Source organism: Rhamphochromis sp. 'chilingali', assembly GCF_963969265.1.
Source record: "Rhamphochromis sp. 'chilingali' genome assembly, chromosome: 10".
Classification (NCBI taxonomy): Eukaryota; Metazoa; Chordata; class Actinopteri; order Cichliformes; family Cichlidae; genus Rhamphochromis; species Rhamphochromis sp. 'chilingali'.
The window spans coordinates 5,214,628-5,240,806 of record NC_137937.1 but is presented as its reverse complement, the minus strand read 5'-3'; the positions used below and the strand labels follow the sequence as shown (position 1 = coordinate 5,240,806).

Here is a 26,179-nt window from a genome sequence, read left to right as displayed (position 1 = left end):
CATCCGATCTGCTTTAAGACAAACGCTCCAAATTTAAACCCCAGATGCTGTGTGTACACAAGAAGTGCAAATTCAGGCTGAATAGTGCTGCAACTGAGCCTGATGGAAGTTGTATAGCTCCACTGGACCTTGAGTCCCGAATGGCTCCAGATGAGCAATGTAGCATCACAGTCCATAGCTGAGGGACTGTTAAAGCCAGACCTGCGTGCACGCATTTCTCAAATTCGCATCATCCTTGAGCTAAATAACTCTGCTTCCTCTGCTGTCTCTGTGGTTTTCTGGCTGGAGAATGACAGACAGCGACTCCCTCCTTGGGCTCTCTGCCCATATAGAAAGCAATTTGCTGCCCACTGAATTCTGCTGTGGCTGATAATTGGCTATTTTGTCCGTGGCTATAAATTCATCTTTAAAATTAATGAAGCTGATGAAAATTAACCGTCATCTGCAAGGGGCGCAGGTCTGATGTAGTTCACGTCGTGCCTGACAAGGTGTTGCAGAGAGTTTTGTTCCCTTAAAAACTTAAAATCTAAGGAAAAAGACAAAAAAAGACCCTGCTCATTCCTGATGGGCTTCATTTTCAGTACCGGCCCTGTTAATCTGAAAACGCCGTCTTTATTTTCCCATCAATGCCATGATTCTGATTTTAATCAGGAGCAGAGGCACGTAATAATATCATGGAACCACAATGAAGCATTAAACCGCACCACAAAGGACGGCGCCAGGAGCAAACGCATAAACCACATATCAGTTGTTAAACACGGCATCCTCATTAACTTGCTTGAAACAAATAGAAATTTTCACTGGCCTTGTTTCTTGGTTACACTCTCACTGTGAGCTACATAAGACAGCCTATTTCAGGAACGTCAAGGTTCATTTCCATGTTTTAAGCACAGTAATTACTGAATAGTTTGCATTTGTTTCTAACTGCACAAAGCTGAGGTGGAGTGGCATAGTTAAAAAAAAAACCCAAAGAGCTCATTTGCTTGAGTTACATCAGCTAAAGGATGTGCATGACCTTAGAATCACAATAATGAGCTTGCTTTCATCTTGTTCACTGTGGCAGGTCATAGCAGGACCTCAAGTCTAGACTGCTCTGGTGCTACTTGCTGGGCTTCGGTGACCCAACAAGAGCTAGAGGCTGAATGTCATACCGTGCATGAGGTGGCTACATGTGCACAATAAATAAATAAACATTTCTAGTATTTTTTAATCACATTTGGTTAATATTTGGTGCTATTTTATTCTGACAGAAACTGAGACGAGGGTACGTTGAATGCTACAGCTTCCCAGCCTCGACACGCCCGGCTGCCTTGTACTAACACAGCTTTTTAGGCGATTTGCAAGGGCTGCAAAGGGAGCTATCGGATAGGTTTCAAACGCTCTTTGATGTGCGCTCAAGTTCACAAGGCGTTAAACCGTCACGCACGGGTAGACGAGGGACCAGGGTTTCAGAAGAGCCTCTGAAATATGCTCAAGTGGTGTAAACAGGCTCAAAAGAGAATTGCTAAATTGGTTGCAAATATATATGAATATGTAGCAATACTCAAGATTTCTGTGTTTGTACATGCTTGGAAAGTGACAGCAGTACTGAAAAATGTTTAACAAAAAAACAAAGCAAACAAAAAAACCCACAGGCAGTTAAGACACAGTCCTAGACGGTTTATCAAACTGTTAAAACAGAGGGGAAAGTAGCAGGCGGCAAACTGTCCACTTTACAGCACTGCAAGACATTTCACAACCATTGTGGCATTCACTTTATCGGGCACTTAAATTGACAAGGTGGCCATGGGCTAGTGAGGCAAAACTGAGGGAGTGATCAGATTTTTGAGCAGCTTGTGATTGCAAAACCTTCGATTAGTTTTCATCTTCTCTTAAAGAGAATGAGGAAAATTAAAACTGTTATTATATCTTGGGAAAATTCAGGCAGGCGGGGGGAGGCAAGAAACAACACAAATCACACAGGTTCGGCGTCCTTTACTGGGTCTGTCTCAGATAGGGTGGGGGTCGAGTTGGTGACCGGGGTGGGGGTGCGTGTGGCAGGCCTGGACTCCACTAACAAGTTGTCAGATACCAACAATGGATGGTAGGTGCGACGGGTGATGGTTTTCACCACTTTGGTGACCTGAAGTTGAAGGGATTCGTGGGAAAATTTGTTTCATTACACACTGATCCATACAGTTCTGATTCACATAGTCTGAGTGTAACAAGCAACGGTGTGCAAAAGAGAAACAGCTTAGGAATAACAAAATGATCTAATAAACAGATACACTGCTATTTTAATGAGCTGGAATCACCACTAAACCACAGATGTGTAAGAGAAGTCTCCTCCAGTGCCAGTGGGACCTTAGAGGAGGGGTCAAATATTTGTGAAGGAGTAAAGCTCTTCCCATAATTCAGATATTTAGCTACTATGTGTTTTCCGTCATGAGACTGTGATATTCTTTCTTTTAACTGTTTGAAACCCAAAATGGCCACAGCTGGCCGGTCAGAGTGTTTCTATTTTTTGGATCAAAAATTTTTTTGTACACACTATATGTTAATAACATCAACACCTAGCAATAAATCCGTCAGATGACTGTTCATGTTATAATGTCGGGTGTGGAGCATCCACAGCTATTCAGTCTGGAGGAGGCTGTAAAGCTTTGTGAAAGGAGGCTGAAACAGGTCGATGAGCCAATGAAGCTCACTTCTGATGGATGACAGCGACACCAACATTTTTAAGGATTTCAACTTTTCTGTTGGCCTGAGTGACTGAAGCTTTCTTTGAGGTGGAGCTATCATTGCTGGAGTCAAACATTAGCATAATGTTAGCTTATAACCAGCTGTTCTTGTTGTTGTTTAGCTGGCTCTTGGTAACTGTCGAAGATGGGAGGGTAGCAATTCTGATCTGCTGACAGTAACTGGGACAAAATTGAGAATGAAAAGGCGTGTTTATGCCTATTTTAGTGTGTTAGAGCTCTGATTTCAGTTTAGTGCATGAGGCTTGAGATGAGCTGGAAAAGGACGAGGTAGAAATGTGGAAGGGGAAAGGAGTGGTGGAGGTGCCAGATCAGGAATCAGATCAGGAATCTGGAAGATTCTAATAGGATACTATATAGGTAAAGACCCTACAATAATACACAGAAAACAGATATATGTATATATATAAAAAAAACCTCATCTTAAGTGCGTCATGGTTCCATATACAGTGGGGCAAAAAAGTATTTAGTCAGCCACCAATTGTGCAAGTTCCCCCACTTAAAATGATGACAGAGGTCAGTAATTTGCACCAGAGGTACACTTCAACTGTGAGAGACAGAATGTGAAAAAAAAATCCATGAATTCACATGGTACGATTTGTAAAGAATTTATTCGTAAATTAGGGTGGAAAATAAGTATTTGGTCACCTCAAACAAGGAAAATCTCTGGCTCTCACAGACCTGTAACGTCTTCTGTAAGAAGCTTTTCTGTCCCCCACTCGTTACCTGTATGAATGGCACCTGTTTGAACTCATCATCTGTATAAAAGACACCTGTCCACAGCCTCAAACAGTCAGACTCCAAACTCCGCCATGGCCAAGACCAAAGAGCTTTCGAAGGACACCAGGAAAAGTATTGTAGACCTGCACCAGACTGGGAAGAGTGAATCTACAATAGGCAAGCAGCTTGGTGTGAAAAAATCAACTGTGGGAGCAATCATCAGAAAATGGAAGACATACAAGACCACTGATAATCTCCCTCGATCTGGGGCTCCACGCAAGATCTCATCCCGTGGGGTCAAAATGATCATGAGAACGGTGAGCAAAGATCCCAGAACCACACGGGGGGACCTGGTGAATGACCTGCAGAGAGCTGGGACCAAAGTAACAAAGGTCACCATCAGTAACACACTACAACGGCAGGGAATCAAATCCCGCAGTGCCAGACGTGTTCCGCTGCTGAAGCCAGTGCATGTCCAGGCCCGTCTGAAGTTTGCCAGAGAGCACATGGATGATACAGCAGAGGATTGGGAGAATGTCATGTGGTCAGATGAAACCAAAGTAGAACTTTTTGGTATAAACTCAACTCGTCGTGTTTGGAGGAAGAAGAATACTGAGTTGCATCCCAAGAACACCATACCTACTGTGAAGCATGGGGGTGGAAACATCATGCTATGGGGCTGTTTTTCTGCCAAGGGGACAGGACGACTGATCCGTGTTAAGGACAGAATGAATGGGGCCATGTATCGTGAGATTTTGAGCCAAAACCTCCTTCCATCAGTGAGAACTTTGAAGATGAAACGAGGCTGGGTCTTCCAACATGACAATGATCCAAAACACACCGCCCGGGCAACAAAGTAGTGGCTCCGTAAGAAGCATTTGAAAGTCCTGGAGTGGCCTAGCCAGTCTCCAGACCTCAACCCCATAGAAAATCTGTGGCGGGAGTTGAAAGTCCGTGTTGCTCGGCGACAGCCCCAAAACATCACTGCTCTCGAGAAGATCTGCATGGAGGAATGGGCCAAAATACCACCTACTGTGTGTGCAAACCTGGTAAAGACCTATAGTAAACGTTTGACCTCTGTTATTGCCAACAAAGGTTATGTTACAAAGTATTGAGTTGTATTTTTGTTATTGACCAAATACTTATTTTCCACCCTGATTTACGAATAAACTCTTTACAAATCCTACCATGTGGATTCATGGATTTTTTTTTCACATTCTGTCTCTCACAGTTGAAGTGTACCTCTGGTGCAAATTACTGACCTCTGTCATCATTTTAGGTGGGGGAACTTGCACAATCGGTGGCTGACTAAATACTTTTTTGCCCCACTGTATGGCACTTATAGCAGAATTCAAACATAATGTGTTAAGCATAGGTTACCTTTTCGTGACACTGAAACTTCAGGTTAAACGTACCTCTCTAACTTATTAAAAGCAGTTTTTAAAAAAGAAGTCCAGATGTAGAAGCCTATGGGGGGGGAAACCTCTCACTTGATTTATTTGAGGTTATGGTCTTAATGGCTAGTTTCAAGTCTTCATAAACGCAACATCATGTTCATTCTGTAAGCTATGGTTCCAGTTAGAGCCAAGGAGGAGGATAAAACAGGCTTTTAGAGCATACGAGCGTGTGGTGTCCCTCAGTTTCTCAGCCAGATCAGTTTCTCGCTTGTTGTCTCTAGTTTCAAAATACCGAGGTGGCAATCGTTAAATGGCTCAGCACCAGGGAACTTCCCTAAACGATTGATGACGTCACAGTGGCTACATGCTGCTTTTCCATGCATTTTATGGTCGCATAAAATGTTTGGGGGAAAGTGGGCTTTAACACTAGGCCTGTTGAAATCGTGACTCAGACGTTATTATTCAGTTTTGTCTCGATTGTTAATTATTCCTCTGAATCCAGCATTTGTCAGGAAGCTTCAACTTCTGTAGCCCCACGCAGAGTTAGCCTGCTATCTCTCATTAGCCTCCTGCAGTGAGAATAGACAAAGACTTGAGAAACCCATTCAGCAATTTTGAATACATTGTATCCGAAGCACCAGTCAAATCATTTTTCCTGTGGGTGTCAGACACGGAGCTATTGACAACTGTGTCGATTTCAAGAACGTCCCAAGGTGGCAATTTTCCTTTGATTAGCTGCTTCGTTAGCAATCATTCCACTGAAGCCAGTTTTAAAAAGGGGTTCACAATATATCTGACACCACTGTTGCAGTGTATCATCAACTTTTAGGAGGATAAAGAAAATTAAGACTCTTGTCAGATTTCAAAGCTAATTATGTGCCGGGCTCGGCCATACTTATAAACCATGTCACATGGCTACAGCAGTTGTCTGCATCTTGAGAGAAAAGCGTTCTTACTCTGCTCTAGTAACTGCCTAGCTTGATGAGTGTGCAGTCTATCTTCATCAAAGACAATTTCTTTTTTTAATAACAGCCAGACATGAATAAATCACCATTAGGCCTTTTTTTCCCCTCTGGAAGATAATAACCAGTTGCTGCTTCAGTTTGACTTGCCAGTGCATGATGGGCGATGAAAATGCTATTGGTTTGGTGGTCTGCATCCACACACACACACACTAGCTCACATCCAGACCAATGAGAAAGAAGGCTGCTTTTATTGGTCCAACTGTACTTTAGCACTGAAATGACCGGTGTTTTATTCAGAGTGTCTGCCAGCAGGAAAAGAGGGCTGGGAGGCAGCCAAGAAAAAAGAAAAAAAAAAAAAAGCATGGCATTGTAGGGCAGGAGGTAGAATGTGGATCTAATTGAGCATGTATATGTGTTCTAACTCATACGCACGTTCAGGGTCCGGGCCAGTTCACTTTTGAATTGACCTGATTGAGCGCATAAACAGAACCAGCAGTTAATCTGCCAATGAAAGGTTATTCAGTGCTGTTTTGCAGCCTTAAATGAGAAATTTCCAAGATTAACTCCATTTGTCACCTGAGATTTACCGGTCTCTTTGCACAACCACACAGTTCTACAACACAAGTCCCATCTGTTTTTATTTTTTCCCAACGGACAATCAGGGGGGAAAAACCCCCCACTTTTCTCTTCCTTTCCCATTATTCAACCAAGTAATTTTCCCGAATACTGAATTAAAAGAAAAATATTTACAACTGAACAAACTTTTTTCCTTTTTTGCCTGCAAATCAGCAATGTAGGAGAAGCTCCAGTGCTTCAACTTCAAACAGTCAGGTGGGGGATAACCATAAAGGGAAAGGAGTGTGTTAGCATTAGAAAGCATGGCAAACCTTTGGGTTAAAAGAGCACGTATGCACATAAATACAACTGACTTGCTGGGAGAAATGGAAAGAGGGATAGGGTAAAGGAACACTTCAGAAAAGGGAGTCAAAGACAGGAGAGGAGTTGAGGAAAAAGACAGACAAGGAAAGCGAGCAGGACAAAATTCTCTTTGTAAATTCTCAACTGGGTCTGGATCTGTTTACCACCACAGACCTACAACCTTCCACAAGTTCACCCTGAGCAATCTGCTTAATCTACATTCCCCTTCAAAGTGACTTCCAGAAAACAGGCAACCCCACCTCTCAGCAGGGTGGCAGGCCCTTAAAACTAGCCTCGTTCTTTCCCCGTCCTCGGCAGCAAAGCCCTTGATTAGTGTGATGTTTTACTGCGTGCGTTTTGTGTGTGTTACTCCTAACAAGTCTTGCGCTGTAATGCATAAAAGCGTGCGAGAGAGTTTGTGTGGCCAATTCCCTAGCAGTAAACAGGCTGGAGGGCAACGGGTCCTCCCTGATGAGGGATTAGACCAGGCTTTTTAATTACAGTTTCACAGTCACAGGAGTAAGAGCTCCACACAGCTCCTCACCACTGCTCTGGAAGCCTCCAGCTACAGCAGCTGACTGTAGCCACAAAGGCGTATATCTGAATCCCCCCGCAAAGATTTTGCAATACAACCCTATCTCTGAACGCCTTAAAATGTAGAAGCAAAAACTGAATTTTCAATCCCAGCATTATTCTGATGATGCTGTTTGGTCAAATCCAATACAACAATGAATTCAGGCTTTAGCAGAATAATGATACCGCCTGAAAAGGTTTCACAGCTCTGAGATCTTCAGCAAGGTAGCAAATGATTTTGTCCTGGTTTACATGTTAAACAAACACCAAATTTACTTTGATTTCAAGAAACCTAAAACAATTTCACTGATATTAAAATTCCCCAACCTTATAATTTAAAGCGTACAGTTTCAGGAAAATGTTTGTGAACACTTCACTGTGTTTCTTTATAAATATCACCTAAAACGTCATTAGATTTTCACAAAAGTCCTAAAATTAGATATAGATAAAAACTAGACTTGGACATTTATTTATTAAGGAAAATGGACTGCATTAGTCAAAACTCTTTAGAGAGAACGCATAATGAGTTGCTGTTTTTGTGCAGGACCCACAAATCTGATGTGTTTGTGCCATTATTTGCTTTCTCAGACGTTATTGTGAAGGTCCGACTTTGATTGATCCTTTTTCCAAACTCACTGATTCAAAGAGTCTGATTCTAATGTCGCCTCCATATTTACTGCTAAGGCCACAGACTGTCAAGCTTTTGCTTGCAGCTGTATATCAAAGTTATAAATTATAGACTTTCTTATAATTTATGATTCCACCAAGGAATACTGAGACACTACATAAAACAAAGACAGAGAAAAACTATGCAAAAGAGAGTATTGCTAGGGACAGATCAACCGAGGTGGAAGCAGCAAGCAGTGGCTTAAGTGAGAGGTCGCTTTTAGCTTGTGATGATGCAGAGTTGTGTTGCACGCTGCTGCTATAGCCTGTATGGGCACACAAATAATGGTGGCGTGATGGGAAAAGCTATACTGGTACAAAAGTCAACTCACCTTCACGTTAGCTGATATACCCTTACAGAAAAACAAAAGAACACAGTAAAGGACGAATCAACAAAGGAGCTTTTGAGGAGCACAAAACTGATAGAACATCAGGGGAATTTGCTCATAATAATAATAATAACAATAACAAATAAAAGAAAGAAAATGAAGAAAATAAAGCCATGAGAAGGAGATGAAACCACTTTGGGCTGTAGGATTATGGGATTTATAGTTCTTAAGAATGGAAGTCTGGGAGTGGAGATACGGTACCAAGCAGTAATCCATAAGCATAATTTGAGCAATACTGAAATGGATCAAAGGGACTTTGGGGAGTTTTGCTACTATGAGGTTATTGGGATCAATGTGCCAAAACAATGCCGCTGCTTTGAAGAGTCCTACTCGTGTGATAGTACGCAGAAAAAGTATGGCTTACCAGTGTTATGCACAGGTCATAGCTTTATTTTAAAAAACATTTTAAAGTTTCAAATTTTAACTGGATCACTCCTTTAAGTTAATATATCTGTGGGGGACAAAAATGATTTGATCCCCTGCTGAATTTATAAGTTTGGTCACTTGCAAAGAAATGAACAGAAATTTGCTCCATTTAAATGCTAGAAATGCACCAGTTCAACAGCGTATCAAATAATTTGCCCCCCTGTATAACTGACCTTTCTATTTAATCATGTCGTCACTAGTTTTTTTTTTTTTTTAGGATCAGCATCAGCCACTGCCTATGCACTGTGACCATGCTGTGTGTGCAGCTTTACGTCTTACCTTGGTTTCTGTGCGCCGTGTGGTTCCATCATCAGAGGTGACCACTGAGACGTGGGAGGTGGGGGTGCCGGGGTCTTCTTCAATGGTGACCGTCTCCTCCACCACCTCCTGCGGCTCTTGCATCATGGCCAGGGATGTGGCGTTACTGGGGCTCTGCTCCTGTGCAGAGAGAAGTAAAAAAGAGAATCTGAGAAAAACTGAACTGAAATAACCGACAGATTTAAAAAAAAAATTAAATAAAAAAAGCTGTTAAGATAGAGTGGAGAAAAACAGAACAGCATCCAGGTAATCATCCATTAGACATATGACAAGATGAAACTTTAATTGGGCCACAGCAGCAACAAATGACATTAGAATCCAGCAGAGAGAAGCAGAGCATAAATAAGAACATTGCAAATGAAGTGTATTAAATATAATGCCACTTGCAATTTGCAATGCAACACTCGAACATCAAGTAGATGGAAAGTGTGAAGCGCATGGCGTGAATAATAATGTGTAGAAAATAACCGCTTTAAAATACACGGATATGAATAATAAGTGTTTACGATTTCCAAACACGATGCGGTATGAAAAAAAAGGGCTGCAGAAAATATTCATGAAAATAACTGAAATATGAAAATGTAACTGTATTGTATGGATATAATTAAAAATAACATACTGCCGTTTTCACAACGACAGTGACTCAGTGTGTCAAACGTATTCAGTCTGTCCCTGCTTGTGTATAGGTCATGGAAATGTACATACACTGTCAAAGATTTAAAAAAGCAGTTTAAAAACACAAATGCACAACTGGTTCACTCAAAAAAGGACGTAGCTGAATTTGAAATGTTCACGTTATTGTCACTGTAACAGCAGCAGATTTAGGATAGGGAACATCAGACATGCACTGATTCAGTAATTGAATTGGATAGTGGTTGGACAGTGACTCAGAAAGCTAGACTGGACATCGATGACAATAGGCCAATCGATTGGATTCGGTCTTGCTCTGTGTTTACTATACCACGTGTCAGCAGCAGCGCAGTGATTGTTAGAACAAAACCTAACATAGCACGGAGGAAGATAACAACAACTTGTCAGCAGATTGGAGGTATTCCACACGTCTTGCTTGTGGCAGGTAAGTTTGTGACTTAAACTGTGGCCAGGTGTCTTCATTTGACTGAAAAACTGTTGACAACTCTTTCCCTCTCTCCCAACTCTCTCTGTCACAGTGCTCTGCAAAAGCCTTGAGCCATTCCTTGGTTCTTTATATTTTGCTAGGAAAATGGATGAAACAATTTCTTCAAATGTGGAAAACTTAAATTGAAATACAGTAAAAAAGAAAAAGAAAAAGAAAAAGCAGAGTTAATACAGTTCTAACAGGTTTAAAATCAATATTTGGAGTGACCAGCTTTGCTCTTCAACACAGATTGAACTCTTTTAGACACGCTTTCTTATCATTTCTTTAAGTAGTCTTCAGGAATATTTCTCTAGGCTTCTTGTTTCTACCTTGAGCTCTGATCCCGGTCAAGATAATCTCACACTGCTTCATCAATGCTGAGGTCTGGGCTCTGAGGAGGCCAATGACGATTTAAAATCTGATGGTACTTTTCTACATTCATATTTCCATCACTTCTGACAGGATCCCCACAGCCACTCACAGAACTACAGCATGAAACCACGACAGAGCCTCTACCATGTTTTATTAATGGCAAAAGACACCACTGTTAAACCTCTCTCCTGATCTCCCCAATTCATAGTGACATTGATTTGAATCAGAAATTTCAAATTTGGATTTAACACTACAAAATACCTGATGCCACTAATTTTCAGTCTAGTTATTATATAATTTGATGTACCTCGGTCTTTACTTCCTGTTTCCCTTTAACTGAGTTTCAGATGAGGCTTCAGTGAACAGTAGATGGATCAGATGAAAAGGAGCTTTGCAAGGCATCATTACATCATTCATTGACAATAAAAGGGTTTAACAACAAGCAAATACATATCTACTTCAGGTTTTCTGTCAAAATACCTTATTCCACATATTAACTACAATATAGCTTTCCCATTACCTCCTGTATTTACTGAACTGATCCATTCTACACTCAGAAAAAGTGAATTCTCCATTTTATATATTTCCTGTACTTTTTCTTTCCATTCTGTCTGTACTGGGAGTTCTTTCATTAGCCATTTCCTGGTAACTGCTTTCTTACCAGCTCCCTGGGTAATTATTTCTACAATTTCACTCCAATATGGTTGAATAGCTGGGCAACCCCAGAAGATGTGAAAGTGATCAGCTACCAGTTCTCCACACTGTCTCCAACAACGACCTTCTGCTTTCATTTTAGTTTCTGAGTAGTAAGAAAAATCGAATCATATTTTTCCAATGCAAATTCCCTCCCGTGACCTGAACTAGATCTATTCAGTTGTGTAATCTTAGATTTGTACGTATCAGTTATTAGGATGATTAGGCCAGTATTACTTTCATCCCTAGATTCCATGTTACTGTTAAAATAGGATCTAACCCCCAATATCGGAAGTAGTCTTGCCTTTCCAATCATGTTTGCCCTTAAGTCTTTCAAAACTGTGCATTTCCCCTGCATCTGATGTCCAAACACCTCTGGCTGACCATCGTTTAAAGCGATTATCTTGCTGGGCTGGAGCAAATTCTTTATCATATGCTACCCACCGTAGCTGTTTCATCGGATTTCCTAATTTTAGTTATTCATATAACCAAACCAGATATTTAGGGGTGTTCTTGTCCCACAGTTTTCTTTCAGTTCTAAATGTGATTTTCTGTCTCCGATTATTGTTTGAAATGGTAAATCTATTTGAGTCATGTCCACCTTACTATTTTGCTTTGTAGGAAGGGTTGCACCAGTAGATTAAATATCTCAATTCTGCAGCTTTAAAATGACTTTGCAGGAAGCTGTAGTGTTGTGCATCTCACTCTGGGCTTCCATATGAATCCTGAGAGCATTCTGCTCCACATATTAAATAGTTTCAGTGGTGTTTCAACCAGGACTGACCGAGTTGTTTATGTCAACTCTACTACCACTTGACTTGCATAACAAATTCCATCTATGTATACCTTCCTTATAATCAGTAAATCATTTATATCATAGATCTCAGATAATGTTTTGGGAACCTTATAACCCTTCTTCACTGTACATGTCTTCAGATTCATTCTTTTAGTTGTATTAGTAGAGTCAAGAGAGGGCTGCAGCAGTCTCTGCCATACATAAGGGTACCTCTGGTCTCTTCAGTAATCATGTTAAATATTTTCTTAATTAGCATTTGGTCATTACGGGCGATCGTGGCTCAAGAGTTGGGCGTTCGCCTTGTAATCGGAAGGTTGCCGGTTCGAGCCCCGGCTTGGACAGTCTCGGTCGTTGTGTCCTTGGGCAAGACACTTCACCCGTTGCCTACTGGTGGTGGTCAGAGGGCCCGGTGGCGCCAGTGTCCGGCAGCCTCGCCTCTGTCAGTGCGCCCCAGGGTGGCTGTGGCTACAATGTAGCTTGCCATCACCAGTGTGTGAATGTGTGTGTGAATGGGTGGATGACTGGATATGTAAAGCGCTTTGGGGTCCTTAGGGACTAGTAAAGCGCTATATAAATACAGGCCATTTACCATTTACCATTACCTAGTGGTCTGTAAACATGGCTTATGGTCAATGAGTCCAGTTACTAGGATATATAGCCCCTCTTTGTCTAATTAGTTGAAAGGTTTTTTTTATTAGAGATTAATATTGCGACACCTCTTGCATGTCCTGGTTTGTATGATGAGTAATATGTATGTCTAAAAACCAGTTGTTTAACTGTTTAATGTTCCATATTATTTATACGCATCCCTTACCAGAATATTATGACTTCATTTTCCATTTTCATCTTGGTTGCAATTCTTTTCCTTTTGATTGGGCTTTGCAGGGCTTTAACATTTAATTTTACTATATTATATTCCTGGAATTATGTCATATTCCCCTAAGCAAACATGTATAGTATAAACTCCAAAAGTGAAGTTCTGAACAGGGAAGGGAATCCTCCAAATGAAGGGCCCCTCCTGGGAGCACAGAGATCCTCTCTGGTTCTGCGTGTGTGCTTCCCTACTCTCAAGTTGCGCCATATTATACTTAGATTAAACCACATTTATTATCAAAATGTCTTCCCAAGTGTGACCTAGTGATTTGGAGAGCGGCATTTCTGATTCTAAATTGTCCTGATAAACAGTTACTTGTGTCTCTACTCCGTAACTTTTCCATAAGTTGTTTACTCACGAATGGCCCTTAATTTTTGGCCTTTAATCCTCCTTTGTTGTTCCTCTGTTATATGTAATGGGGCTGTCAACATAGACCCGAAACCTTGCTGGGGCTCGTGTCTTGCACAGTTTACGCAGTGGAGCATATTCCCTTCTTTTTTGGATAACTTTGGGTAGCCATGGTCAAAAGAAAAATCTTGCAGCAGTCTTGTATCCCCAGGTCGATGTCTGAGAGCAAAAGTTTGGTCTTAATAAAGTTCTTCAAGGACTCAGTTGGGTTTCCACGTTATTGTCCTAACATAAGTTGTTTCTTCAGGACTGCGTCCCAAAGTCAGTTAACAGCGAACACCATTGTGGCATGTGCGTTATCTTTACTTCTTTCTCCATTTCTTTCCTTTTCTGTGGTCTTTACTATCTTTGCTCTTTATTTTCCCATAGGTCTTTAAATAAACGTGATGTTCTAGACAGGAAAAAAGGGGAAACGATAGACCTTTGCTGAGAGTTCACATAATATGCTGCTGTTCATTTTGCTGCCACTTCCCCTTTAGTCCTGTACACCATGCTGAGAAATAACAGCTCTTTGGGAATCACCTTGTTGGTACAAAAATATAATTTTATTCCTGTCTAACTGTGTTATCTTTGGCATTTTCGTAGATTCAACTATGATCAAATGATCTGTTTTTGCAACAGGCTGCTAGTAACAAAGTGCCTAAAGACACAATTTGGTGTTCTTTGCCAAGTTGTCTGTTATGCGTAGACACAATACTGAGTCATCGCTTGAGTTAGGCAGAATGATGATGCTTGAATGATTCACTGATCAGTGTTAATTGGCTTGACAAACAAACAAATCCTCTGAAAACGGTCAGGTACAAGAACAAGAACAAGACTGAAAATTAGTGAAAAAAGCAGCCAAAGGAAAACGTTAAAAACCTTCAGAAAGCCTGAGGAAATATTGGTCAAGACCACTCTGAAAACTTTAATAAAAGTCTGGCTCCATGGAGCAGAATATAAAAAAAGACAGGCAGCTCAAAAACCATATGCTTATGATACCATGCACCAGCTATAGTGCACTGGTTGTAAGAACAAGAGTTAACAAAGCGTGGAGGTTTAATAACTTAGCATTGATATTAGGATAACAACACTGCAATGCAGGATAGGCAACAAGCTCCTCACCTCTTGATACTTAAAGTTAAAGCTTCTTTCAAGGCAAGAAAAATCAGAAGGACCATTTTTATTCATATTTCATTGAAAGGCCGTGGATTTCAAAAAGAAAAAAAAACATGTCTATAGGCTACAGGTGACAGTGAATATGGGGTTCCGCATAACCCACCTGACCTTGTTCAAAGAAACAAGGTCAGGTGCTGCATTTCCTGCTGATGGAAAATGATACAAAGTCAACGGTCGGAGGTGCAACGCCCTGTCATGGCCCGCTGCTGCGCTGGAGTGTGACAAAATTACAGCTCTCAGGGTGGAGAGGGAAAGGGAGGCATTTGAAGCAATCACTGATAACCAAAACAGCACGGAGCCAAGAGAGGGAGAGGAAATCAAAAGTAATAGAGAGGGCGGAGAGGGAAAGGCTTGCAGTTGGACGGTGTAGTGGGAGAAAGAGTGTTTCTTATGTCGGAGGAAAAAGGAAGTCTGCTTGTACTGGTCATAAGGACTTTGTTCAGGGTGTTAGAAATGCCACAATAATGTGTGCACTTCCTGTTCTCTTTGACCCTGATGAAATGTATTTACAAATTCTGTAAAAAATAAATAAATAAATACATTAAAAAAAATGCAAATATTTCCATTCAGAAAATATTTCTTACTTTTTTTGAACCCCTCAGTCTTTCTCTTAAAGACAAATTTAAATAATCTCCAACAGTGACATCCTTCCAAGTTCTTGTAATCTATTTGCAAATTCATTCACATGCTGTAATGATGACTATTTCTGTCTGCCCAATTACACAAAGCTCACAGGAGTAATGAAGCGAAGGCCAACAGGCGAGCAAGAGGAAAAGTTTTTGTGTTATTCCCTGTTGTCTTTTGTTGAAAGACTAAGTGACACTTTGTGGAGGAATACAGCTTGTTTTCTTCACATCTTTGAAGACACTAATAAGCAAACACTCCATTGATTGGACAAGTTCTCTCAGGCTTCAAAGCCCCACACGCCCTTCATCGATCTGCTCCTCCCTCTTGCTGATCAGTCAAAAAGTTTGCACTTTTTACGTCTAGGATCCTCTCCCCTAATTCTGCAACCCTCCAGCCTCCAGGTCCCTGATGGGAAAAAAGACCTGGGCTCTCAGTCTCGGTACGCATCACCTCCTTCAGCAGCTCACTAAAAATAAAAACTGCTTCCTTCATTTACCTGCCCCACTCTATTCAGTAACTTAGAGTCAATTAGCACTCTGAACTGAGCCGAGTTGGATCATTACACTTGGAAAATGGTTCCCAAGCCCCATTATTGGGGTTAATGACTGGGAAGGCTATCAGCTGCATAGAAAGAGACACATTTATTTACACAAAATCATTGTGAGCTGAAGAAAAGACATTTTTTTAAACAACTGACCGCAGGCTATAAAGTTCAGCTTTGCTGGGAACAGTGTTCTAATGGCATTCTGAAAAAGGTCAGTACTGATTAGTTGCATCCAATCAGCATCCTTGTTCTGTTTAATTATATATGCAAATTACCCTCCTGACTCAGTGCCCAGCGCTAAAAACAGAATGGAAAATAAGTTATTTGAAGACTCTCCAAGTGTGTACACAACTCATTTAAAATATGCAATGTCTTCCAGTAGTAATAAAATAAAGCTTTGTTTGCAGAACTGCATCATTTGCTGAAGATTCAAGGTCCAGTGGAACGTGCACAGCCTTTTGTGGATCCTGTGCCAGTCACTGGCTTCCACTTCTGATAAAAGATATCTGTCCTTAGCTCATTGGTCTCTTTATTAACACTCCATAAAGAAAATAATATTATATATTCATAAAATAAAGACAGCACTTAATTAGTCATTCAATTAAGATCATCAAAGACAGAAACCTATGGGGATGTGGCGCAGCATGAATGGTTTTGATTTATCTTTTGAGGACAAGAGTACTGTATGGAAGTTACCCCTGTTCCACCGCTTCATCTCCCTGTTAATCTGGACAAGTTAACTGCATTCCTATGATGTTTAGCTCTTTGAAGGCTCAATGGATGAACCCACAGTAGGTGCTGTCACAGCAGGAATATGTAATAAAAGCAGCACCATCCTGCAGTTGTTTAAACACTGTTAGAGCACTGGACAGAAAGGAGAGCGCGGGGGGATCCTTAGGGGCTTGCTGACAAACTGGCTTCTTGATCCAAGCTTAATGCAAGGTTGCTCGCTCACTTCTCCCGCACTCAGCATGCAATAAATTAAAACGTGGCGTCGAACTCGACATTACTGCCCCTAAATAAATTATTAAAAGCTGTCTGGCCACAGTCAGGCTTTCTGAGGGCCCCGGGGAAAGGTGAGGCTGATTCCAAGTCAAGGAGCCTCAGGAAAGCATACCCTTCAGTAGGGGTGGGCGATAGAAACGATATACGATAGAAACGATATAAATTCGGCCAACGATAGAGATTTTGACTATACCGCTCTATCGCGATAGCGCATGTTGATGATGTCATCAAGCTGCACCTGTTTTGGTCGAAAGCATCGCAGCGGCTACAACCATTATCATCTGCAAATTATGCCGGGCGACAGTCATAGCAAAGAGATGAAGCAGTTTTGAAATATGGGGAAAGCCAAAAACTGCGCTTCCTCCACTTCCGTAACATTGATTCATTAATGTTGAATTCTCTCGCAGCTGTTCCAGTCCCATGTTGTTGCAGTATATTAATAACTAGAGATGGACCGATCCAATATTACGTATCGGTATCGGTCCGATACTGACCTAAATTACTGGATCGGATATCGGAGAAAAATAAAAAATGTAATCCGATCCATTAAATATCACGAAAGCACCTCACAAAACTTGCAACATGCCGTAACTCGCCTCAGAACGTTAGCACTTGGAGCAGTATGCATCACGTGATAGAGCGGCTGTGGCATGCGGGACCTGTCGGTGGTCTGGATAGCATGTGGAGCTTCGCTAGCAACCTGGCATTTCATCTCCGACAAAGTTATCCCAGAGAGAAGTAAAGCAAGTGTGTAAGTCCATCTCTGAATGTAAAGCATTCCTGCGTTAAGCTTAACGAGCGACTGCCTCTCGGTCTCCGGCTGCTACTTCAATCGTGAAACTGCTTAACGATCAGCTGATCGGCTTTTCTGTCGGGAGTACGTCTCTCTTGTTTGTTTTTGGCCCACTTTGCACCAGAAAGAGGAAACCAGCGGCTGAACAACAGCAGCACGTTTAAGCTTGATAAGCTGTTGTTAGAATTTATTTAATATTACTTTCTACTCGAGGATCTTTTTCTACGTAGCTGACGCTGGTAACTGTGCAGGGGCGGATCTAGCAAAGTTTAGCCAGGGGGGCCGTAGGGCATTAACTGGGAAAAGGGGGCACAAAGACATACTTTTCTTTCTTATTCTCATTTAAAATGTCTAGCTTTTAATAAATAATTATTTGACACCCAAAGTTTTAATTTGATGTAAAATGAATAAAGTCAATTACTGTATATAGTGACTATTAAGTCTAATATATACACCCTAGTAAGCTATAGTACTTTTTCCTTTGGGAAGGTACCATCTGTGCAGTCTGCAATTCTGTTGAAGAAAGATGTTGAATCTATTTAATATTTCTTGAAAAATAATTGATTTCTGTGCATTTTTTTCACACTTCATCAAATTAAGGTTGATTACGTCGATTAAGCATCATGAGGTGGAGCGTGAGGGGTGGTTCCCTATTTTTTATTTTTTTATTTTTGTTGTTGCTGGGAGTTGGAACCCTATTAGTTAGGTTTCTTAATATTTACGCTAAGTACTCTTTAAAATACCAGAATAGTGAGGATGGTGTAGGTTTAAGTTTATTAGATTGATCAGTATTGCTGAACTATGAAATATTTTTTTTGTATACAGGTATAACAGAATAGCTTTAGTGTAGTTGTTGTTTTAAACTTGAGTATGAACTTGCAGACTTGCAAAATGCAGCAAGATATTTTAAAAAACAGTTTTGTTGATTAAAAAACACTATATCGGATTCATATTGGTATCGGCAGATATCCAAATTTATGATATCGGTATCGGACATAAAAAAGTGGTATCGTGCCATCTCTATTAATAACTAACCTCGTATTGTGGATGAATAATCTCAGTTGTTCTCCTGACTGAAGTTTGCCCCGTGTATAGCATCCTGCTATGCGACTGCATTTGTCCCTGACCACCAGAATCCCTCACGTTAACTTTTATCGAGTGGAAAAAAAGTTGGCGTTCATCCTCCAGCTTCACTGTGCTAATGTTATGCTAACATAGCTGTGTCGCTAGCATTCATGTAGCACAACATTATATACCAGGTAGTCCAACTTCAGTAACCCTGCAAACGTCACTGCTGTTTAGTTTCCTGTCTTCATTATGTTGGAAGTGGTAGCAGAGCTGTACGTTTTAATTAGTTACAAAAATCTCTCAGTCAGAACATGGTATGTCATGTTTAGGTGTAAACTAGCGAGCTAACTTCCTGTTAACTTCTAACTCAGTTAAATGTAATAACTTCTGTTTTCATGGATGCATGGATGTTAAACTTAATTGTTACACCTGGTAAAGCAGCAACGCTGATAATTTTATTAAAAATGAAAGAATTTAGACCGTTTTTAAATCTTAGTGTTCGTTTGACTTTGGGACCTGGGACCAGAATTCATACATAAGGCACACTCTAGGCCTGGAGCCTGGGGCTCGCTCGGGCCACTTCGGAGGTGGGGTGCCCCCGGCCTCTCGGCCTGGGGCTCGGTCACTCAGGCACGGCTGGCTGCCGGCGGAGCCCACGGGCGCGTCACTGCAACTCCCCCTGGCTTCTGCTCCGCGGCTGCTGAGTGAGCCCTCATCTGGGACTCTCCTCAGCTCTTTCTGGGACAGTGGCGCGGCTGCCCCTCTGTTGGTCTTTCTTGGTCTCTTGTGTTCTGGGGGCCTCTGGATGTCTGGAGTTTTGATCTCCTCCATACCTGCTTCATGCCCTGGAGGACGGGGCTGTGGCCCCCCCACACCCTCTAGCAGATCATTACATGAAGGAACCTTTAAAAAAAACAAAAACAAGCGCGTCCATGCTCACAGGTGTACACACGGGTGATCACACCCACAAACTACACCCTTTTTGGCTCCTACCTCAAAGCACACTGTGTTCTGTTGATCTTATGTGCTGCACAATAATGTTTAATATTTAGTATTTACTGTCATATTCCCATATATCATTGTGATGTTGTTTATTCTATTACTCTTGTTCTCTTCTGCTTGTTTTCTTTTTTCTTTCTCAGCAGGTGATCCAGGTGATCGATATATGCATTTTTTTATTTCTTTTTCTTTTTTTTTCTGCTCATTCTGTTGGTTTTTGTCTTTTGCCCTTCTCCCCCGTCCCTCTTCTCAGCTGTTTCTCTTTCCCTCTTTCTTTCTCCCCTTCTTTCCCCCAGTCAAGTCTGTCCCGTATTCAGTAAGTGAAAATAAAATAAACAATAAAAGGTGAATCAAATGGACCATTACGGCAAGGCCGGGATGGTCAATTTGGTAAAGTAAATCCGTTGGGCATCTTTCTTTGCCTTTAGACAACAATTCTGATGGCAAAAGAGCCAAACGGGACAGGCAAAAAAACAAAACCAAAAAACCCCCAAAAAAAACCTTCTGTTTTCATGGATGCATGGATGTTAAACTTAATTGTTACACCTGGTAAAGCAGCAACGCTGATGATTTTATTAAAGATGAAAGAATTTAGACTGTTTTTAACTCTTAGTGTTCGTTTGACTTTGGGACCTGGGACCAGAATTCATACATAAGGCACACTCTAGATTTTTGAGAAAATTAAAGGATTTTAAGTGCCTTATAGTGTGGAAAATACGTTATACAGAAGAAAAGAATATATCGCGATATATATCGTTAACGCACATGTTTCAAATTATATCGCGATATGGATTTCAGGCCATATCGCCCAGCCCTACCCTTCAGCCAAGGAAGGGTGAAGTAGAGCACAGTTAAGCTAATGGTTGACTGGCGAGAGGGGAATGATAAAGTGCCAGAGGGTTATGAGGAAAAACGTGATAAGGAAGGAGGAAGACGTTTGAGGTTGTGTACTGGGTGAGTAGAACGTCCGACGTTAAACAGGAGAGCTACTAAATCGAATGATCCCAAAATGCAGCATGAGAAGTAACAAAGGAAGACGACACTTTAAGCTTCAATAAAAGTCCCTGGAGCAGGGTATCATTATGAAAACGTTCCCACTAGTACAACTATGCTGGTGTGTATGTGTGTGTCTCAGCAAGAGTCAAACCTGAAAAATAAAGATAAAGAAATTAAGAGTGCCTCATAGAGAAAACAAAACACACCCTTTCATAAACCCAGCAAAGCCTGTCTGTTAAGGACTGGATTTAGCCAGAGAAGTACAGCACGCCCTGGAGTTCCTGTGCCCAAGAAAAGAAGGCAAAAAAATAAAGGTGTTTTGTCTTCTTGCCTAAAATATAGCCTTGCCAAAAGCTCGAACCTCCTCTGATGAGGAGAAAAGAGCTTGCAAGAGATTTGCTAGTTAAGTCACTTCTGTTCAGCCGATGGTAGCAGAGAAGCTGAAGCATCAAACGGACAGGGATTCGGCGCACAAGAGGGCCCAAGGATTTGTACAACCTGCACTTTACTCAGTCCAGCGTGGCTGAGGACTTGGTGAATAATGAAACCTCATCTTTCCAAGCAGTACAGAGACCAAAAAGACTATAACACCGGCTAACTCCATCAGAAGTGCTTAGAGTGTGCTTCTACTGTAATGTACATTTTAGATTATCTTTAGCTAAATAAAAATGTTTGACATTTTTTACACATTAAACCTTTATGTAGATCGGGCAGAGAACAAACCTTAAGGTCTCCATATCTCGACAATGTCCACAAAAAATCAATGCTCCAAAAAAGTAAAATAAAATAACCAAGAGCCCTTGAGCAGCCTCTGAAGAATATTTCTTTACAATAGATTACACAGGGACACACAACACCTAAAAAGCAACTAATCTAAACCATAATGGATTGCTGTGCTAAAAAAGGAAAGAAAAGGAGAAGTAGGAATGCTAAGGCGGGAGATTAAGCGATACAACGGTGTCAATTAGCAGCAGCCTGCTATCTGCCATCAATCCGCACCCATTCATCATCTGTGTTCAATAAGCTGCTCAGTGCTGTCTAAGGACGGAGAGATAGAGTAAAATGAGGGAGTGAACCAAGATAAGAGGCTCTCCTTCAATCAGGACAGAATCACAACAAGGAAACTTCACCTGGATTTAGTCTTTTCTGAAGACGTTGCTCAAGGTGTGCAGTGAAAGTTGTGCATTCAGTTTATTGATGTCATATTGATGATACTCAGCCATCACTTCACTTCACACACTGTTTCCCCCCCCTTTGACCACCCTGCAAGGACAGCAACTACGCGTGTCCTCCAAACAGACTAGGAAACACTACAAGAACAAGTACTCGTCCTTTGTGTACACAGCTGCCAGCATGTGCATCCTAAAGCAAGCATAATCCAGCACAATGCTAGCTCTAGTCTGTGATGCCTGAGAGCTGATGAGATTCCTGCTGCTGCTGCCACCTCTGCTGTACACTCCCAGCACTTCCCAGCCCCGCCACGAGCTCCACCTCCACCCCATCATACACTTGTAGATCTAAGCTTCCCTTGATCTGCCCTCCTTATCTCCAATTTCCCAAACTTTGCTTTGAGTTGAGCTTGGTGCTTTCTTGTGAGAACTGCAGAGGTCTGAACCTTGACGTTGCAAATCAACACAGTTCATATTAACATATTCATCTTACATGAAAGAGTCCAAAGCTGCAACTTAACTATTTACATCGGGAACTATTTGATCAAAGAATGATTACAGATCTACAGAAGTGTCTGCAATTTGCTTCAATTCTGCTGGTTTGAAATACACCGGTAAAAAAACAAAAATACTGTAGTGATCAGGGTTGCTATCTGGATTGCAAACATCAGATTTCAAGTGTTAAATATATTTAAGTGTTACCAGTTAAATATAATTAGCTTGTAAAATGAATCTAATGTCAAAAGAGACAATTACTGCAAGGTATATATGAGGTATACACACTTCCCACTCACTCCCCCACTAAAGCAGAAATTAGATGTGCATGTCTTAATTTAAACACTGTGGGAGGGAGGCTGTGGATCTTTCCCTCTAAGACAACAAAACCTGTCAGGTCGCCACCTGGCCATGCATGCGGGTGTGATCAGAGTCACCTTCCTGATGCACAAACACACACACACAAGTGCAAGACATGGACAGTTTTAGCCTGACCCCTGCAGAGTGACTAACAGGATTTCATTCCAGAGACACGCCAGCAATCATTACATGGCTCTTACACAATTAATCCTTTACCAAAGATCGCCTGTTTAACCTTGGGTCTGCCAATTTCCCATCAACCCCTTCTGTTTCCACCACCTGCCCTCACTGCAGTTCTTCAAGTCAAAACACTCAAATGGTAAAAGTTCAAACGAGAGGGAGGAAGGAAGAAGGAGCATGAGAGACGCGAGTGCGCTGGGGTGAAAAAGCAAATGTGGTTGTGTGATCCAAACATCCAACCAAAAGAAGGCTTGTTTGTGGGATGAAGCGGAGGCAGAAGGGAAGTCAAGTAAAGGAAGGGGAACTGGACAAGCTGACAATGTGTGGTAAAGGCCCAAAACAGCATGATAAAAAGTGTAAAAAAAAACAAAAAAAAAAACCCAAAACAACAACAGAATAAAAGGGGCATTCAGTCACATCCAAGGACGGCTCAGCCAAGCCTCATCTCAGTTACAGCCAGGGCACAGGTCCAAGCTCTCTGGAATAACTGAGAAGTCTATCTGACCTGGCGCTGCAAGGATCCGTGTGTGCATTTGTGAAAGATGTAAAACTGCTTTGATGGCAGCAAATTCATCAGTGGTCTAAAATGTGGCAAAGATGTAAGCTTGGGGGTCCCTTGCTGTTTCGTCCCTTAAAAGAAAGAGCTTAGATATCATGTTTATGAAGTGATTTCACAACCTCTAAGATGAGAAGGGAAAAAAACACTAACAAGGCAATTTCAGTTTAGCTTATGTGTTTGCTTCCATCCCAAGTGACAAAATGAAATATATCACAGGTCTATTTCAGCTGAATGTCTAAAACAGCTGTTACATGAAGTGCTCCAAATGCAAAACACTTTATGGTTATGATGGTTTTAAAAGCACCTTAGCACAAAGAAAATGCCAAAATGCAGCTACTAGCAAACTAGCACTCATGGTGTTTGTGGCATAACATTTATACCTAAAGTTACATCACAATATGATTACATATCACCATACCTATCGTGATATCGGCCAGTTGCGGTTATCATGATCATGCTGTAGTAGGCATTCAGGAACTGACCCCCAGATTTGTATTTTGTTTCCTTTTTTTTATTTTATTTTGTCAACTTCAATGGCAAGCGTCTCATTTTATCCCCCCTCCCTTCCTCTGTACTCCCAGAATCAAACCTTCCTCCACCGCGGATCTACCGGAATTACGCAAATAGCCTGTGTGGATTCAAAACCTTGGCGCCGCAAGGTGACTAACTAAAGAGAGAGCATCAAACTCCTAATGATGCAGCTGGGAATGATGGGCCCTTAATCTCTCCTCCTCTGGTGACTGATCCTGAGCCAAATCTGGGCTTCTCTTCCTCTCTCATCTCTTTCACGCTTGGTCTCCTGGTTTCAGACGCTTCCATTATTTCCCACCCCAGACCTGCTTTTCTCCCTCTTCCCAGAAGTCCCCCCCCCTACTTCCCCCTCCTGCACCACCCTCCGCCGATGTGCCCTTTTGTTCCTTCGTACCAGCGCCTAGAAACGGGACAAACCTTATCCAAGCCGCTTGACAGACTCGAGGCTCGATTGCTTCCCGACAGGGCATCGCGACCATATTTTCCCACTCGGAACTGGATATTAAGTGACAGATGGAAACCCCAGTTCAACCCCTGGCAACATTTGACACCAGCTTAATCTCTGGAAAGGCAGATATTCCCATCCAAATTGGCCAGGAGATGTTTGGAAAACTCGGATAATTTCTTACATATGCCATCAATTACATGCCGTAACACACAAACACACTTGCGCACACACGGAATCACATACCACATGTGTTTTCCTCGTCATTCATAGCCTGGAGTCAGATTAGGAATCCAACATCCAGAAAGTCAATCTCAACATGGAATTCATGGCAGGCCTCAGCAAATCGAAAATAAATAAATTGTGCAGATTTTAGGTCAGTAGCCAAGGAGACAAGGGGAAGGAGGATAATAAACAAAAAGGAAAAGGAGGAGAAACCACTTGGAGCCTATAGGACAAACCAAAACAATGAGCTTCGGAGAGGGTTCGGCAATCATAGCTGTGGTTTGATTATTTGGACAGCGGGTGTGACCATGAGAGACGGGGCAGAGAGGAGGAACCGAGCGCTGCAGAAGCAGATTAGAGGTAGTCTGCCGCATTCGGCGGGTGGTGGGCGGGGTGTGGGGCAGGGGTGGGTTTGCTGTGATGGTGTAACTCTGGAATCCCAGAGGGGGGCTTGTTTGCAGCGCCCCTCCCCTCAGCCTCTGGATCACTGTCAGCATGAGTCTGTCACAGAGGGCTGGCGACTAGAATGGGGGGGTGATGCAGTGCGCGGCGGAGGCTCCGAGACGAGCGCTGCCAGAAGCTCAGTTCATGTGAGGTCTACTGGAGATTTAGGGAGCTGGACAGGGGACATATGCTCCACATCCGGTCAGGCTACCAGTGCAAAGCGTACTAACAACCCCCCGCCCCCGGACAACTTTTCTCTAAAAACTGTCTTCATGTGCAACCGCAGGTTTTCCAAACCAACACAAATCCCCCTCCCCATGCCCCCCTTTTTTCCTCCATCGCTGACTTTCTCTTGGTTTCTCTTGTGCAGAAACAACTCTGCCCAGGGCTGTTGCAATGGAAGACTACAGGCTTAGCAGGATTCTCTAACTGTTTTAGGAAAAATACTCAGTGTCTGGTGGGACTTTAGTTGTGGGGTGTGGAAAGTGGATTAGAAAATAGACCCTTCAAACCTGTTTGGCAAACTTGTGCTTCATCTTCAAACTGTATAAATATCTGCACTGGCCCTAGAGAAGTAACACAAGATTTAAACTCTTCTGCTCTCACTCCTATGCCTTCTCTAGTTGTGGCACTTTGAAGCAAATGAAACTACTCCTCATCTTGGCAGGAAAACCCCATCACTTTCTGAAGGAGCCCCGTACCCCAAAGGCACCTCTCACTGGAACCTCTCTCCGAAAAAGCCTTTGTCGTACGCATAGATAACACCTCGCGGAGCTAACACAGTCTATCACAATAACTGCGACTGCTTTTCAAATATGCACTCGGTCAAATGTGATTAAGTCCCCTCTGGGGATGTTTTTATGGCCTTGCGCCAACCTACGGGTAAAAAGAATTGGGCTTATTTTGTGGGCAACGGCGTCAGAGAGCTAGAGGACAAGCCGCAAGAACAGGCTGATGGAGAAATCCCCGCCAATTTACTGCTAACCTTCAACGGGTCAAGTGATAAGGTGAAGCAAAATGTATGTGTTTGTTACAAAGGAGCCATTGTGCTGCTGGATAAATCTGTCAGGAGACTTGAGCTAGTCTAGTAACTTTACTATTTTTTCTCACAGTCAACACAAATACTGTGTGTTGTGTTGTCTATTGTAGTCACACATGTGTGCATAAGGGCTGGATGATCTGGCATCTGATGTTTATTGTGTGTGACCTGG

General features: G+C 42.0%; 1 protein-coding gene across 12 annotated transcripts in view; it reads right to left on the bottom strand.

The window, feature by feature from the left end:
* The window catches only part of arvcfb (ARVCF delta catenin family member b), a 267,199-nt gene that overhangs the window by 85,115 nt on the left and 155,905 nt on the right, over nt 1-26,179 (bottom strand). For 9 of the 12 annotated variants that reach the window (XM_080894650.1, XM_080894651.1, XM_080894642.1 and 6 more), the window contains 2 exons: nt 9,072-9,230; nt 8,310-8,330 (listed from right to left, as the gene is read on the bottom strand). In XM_080894650.1, coding sequence (XP_080750776.1) covers nt 8,310-8,330; nt 9,072-9,197 — 147 coding nt within the window. In that variant the 5' untranslated portion in view covers nt 9,198-9,230. The remainder of the gene's footprint in view (nt 1-8,309; nt 8,331-9,071; nt 9,231-26,179) is intronic. The other 3 variants (XM_080894647.1, XM_080894648.1, XM_080894643.1) reach the window with 1 other exon arrangement.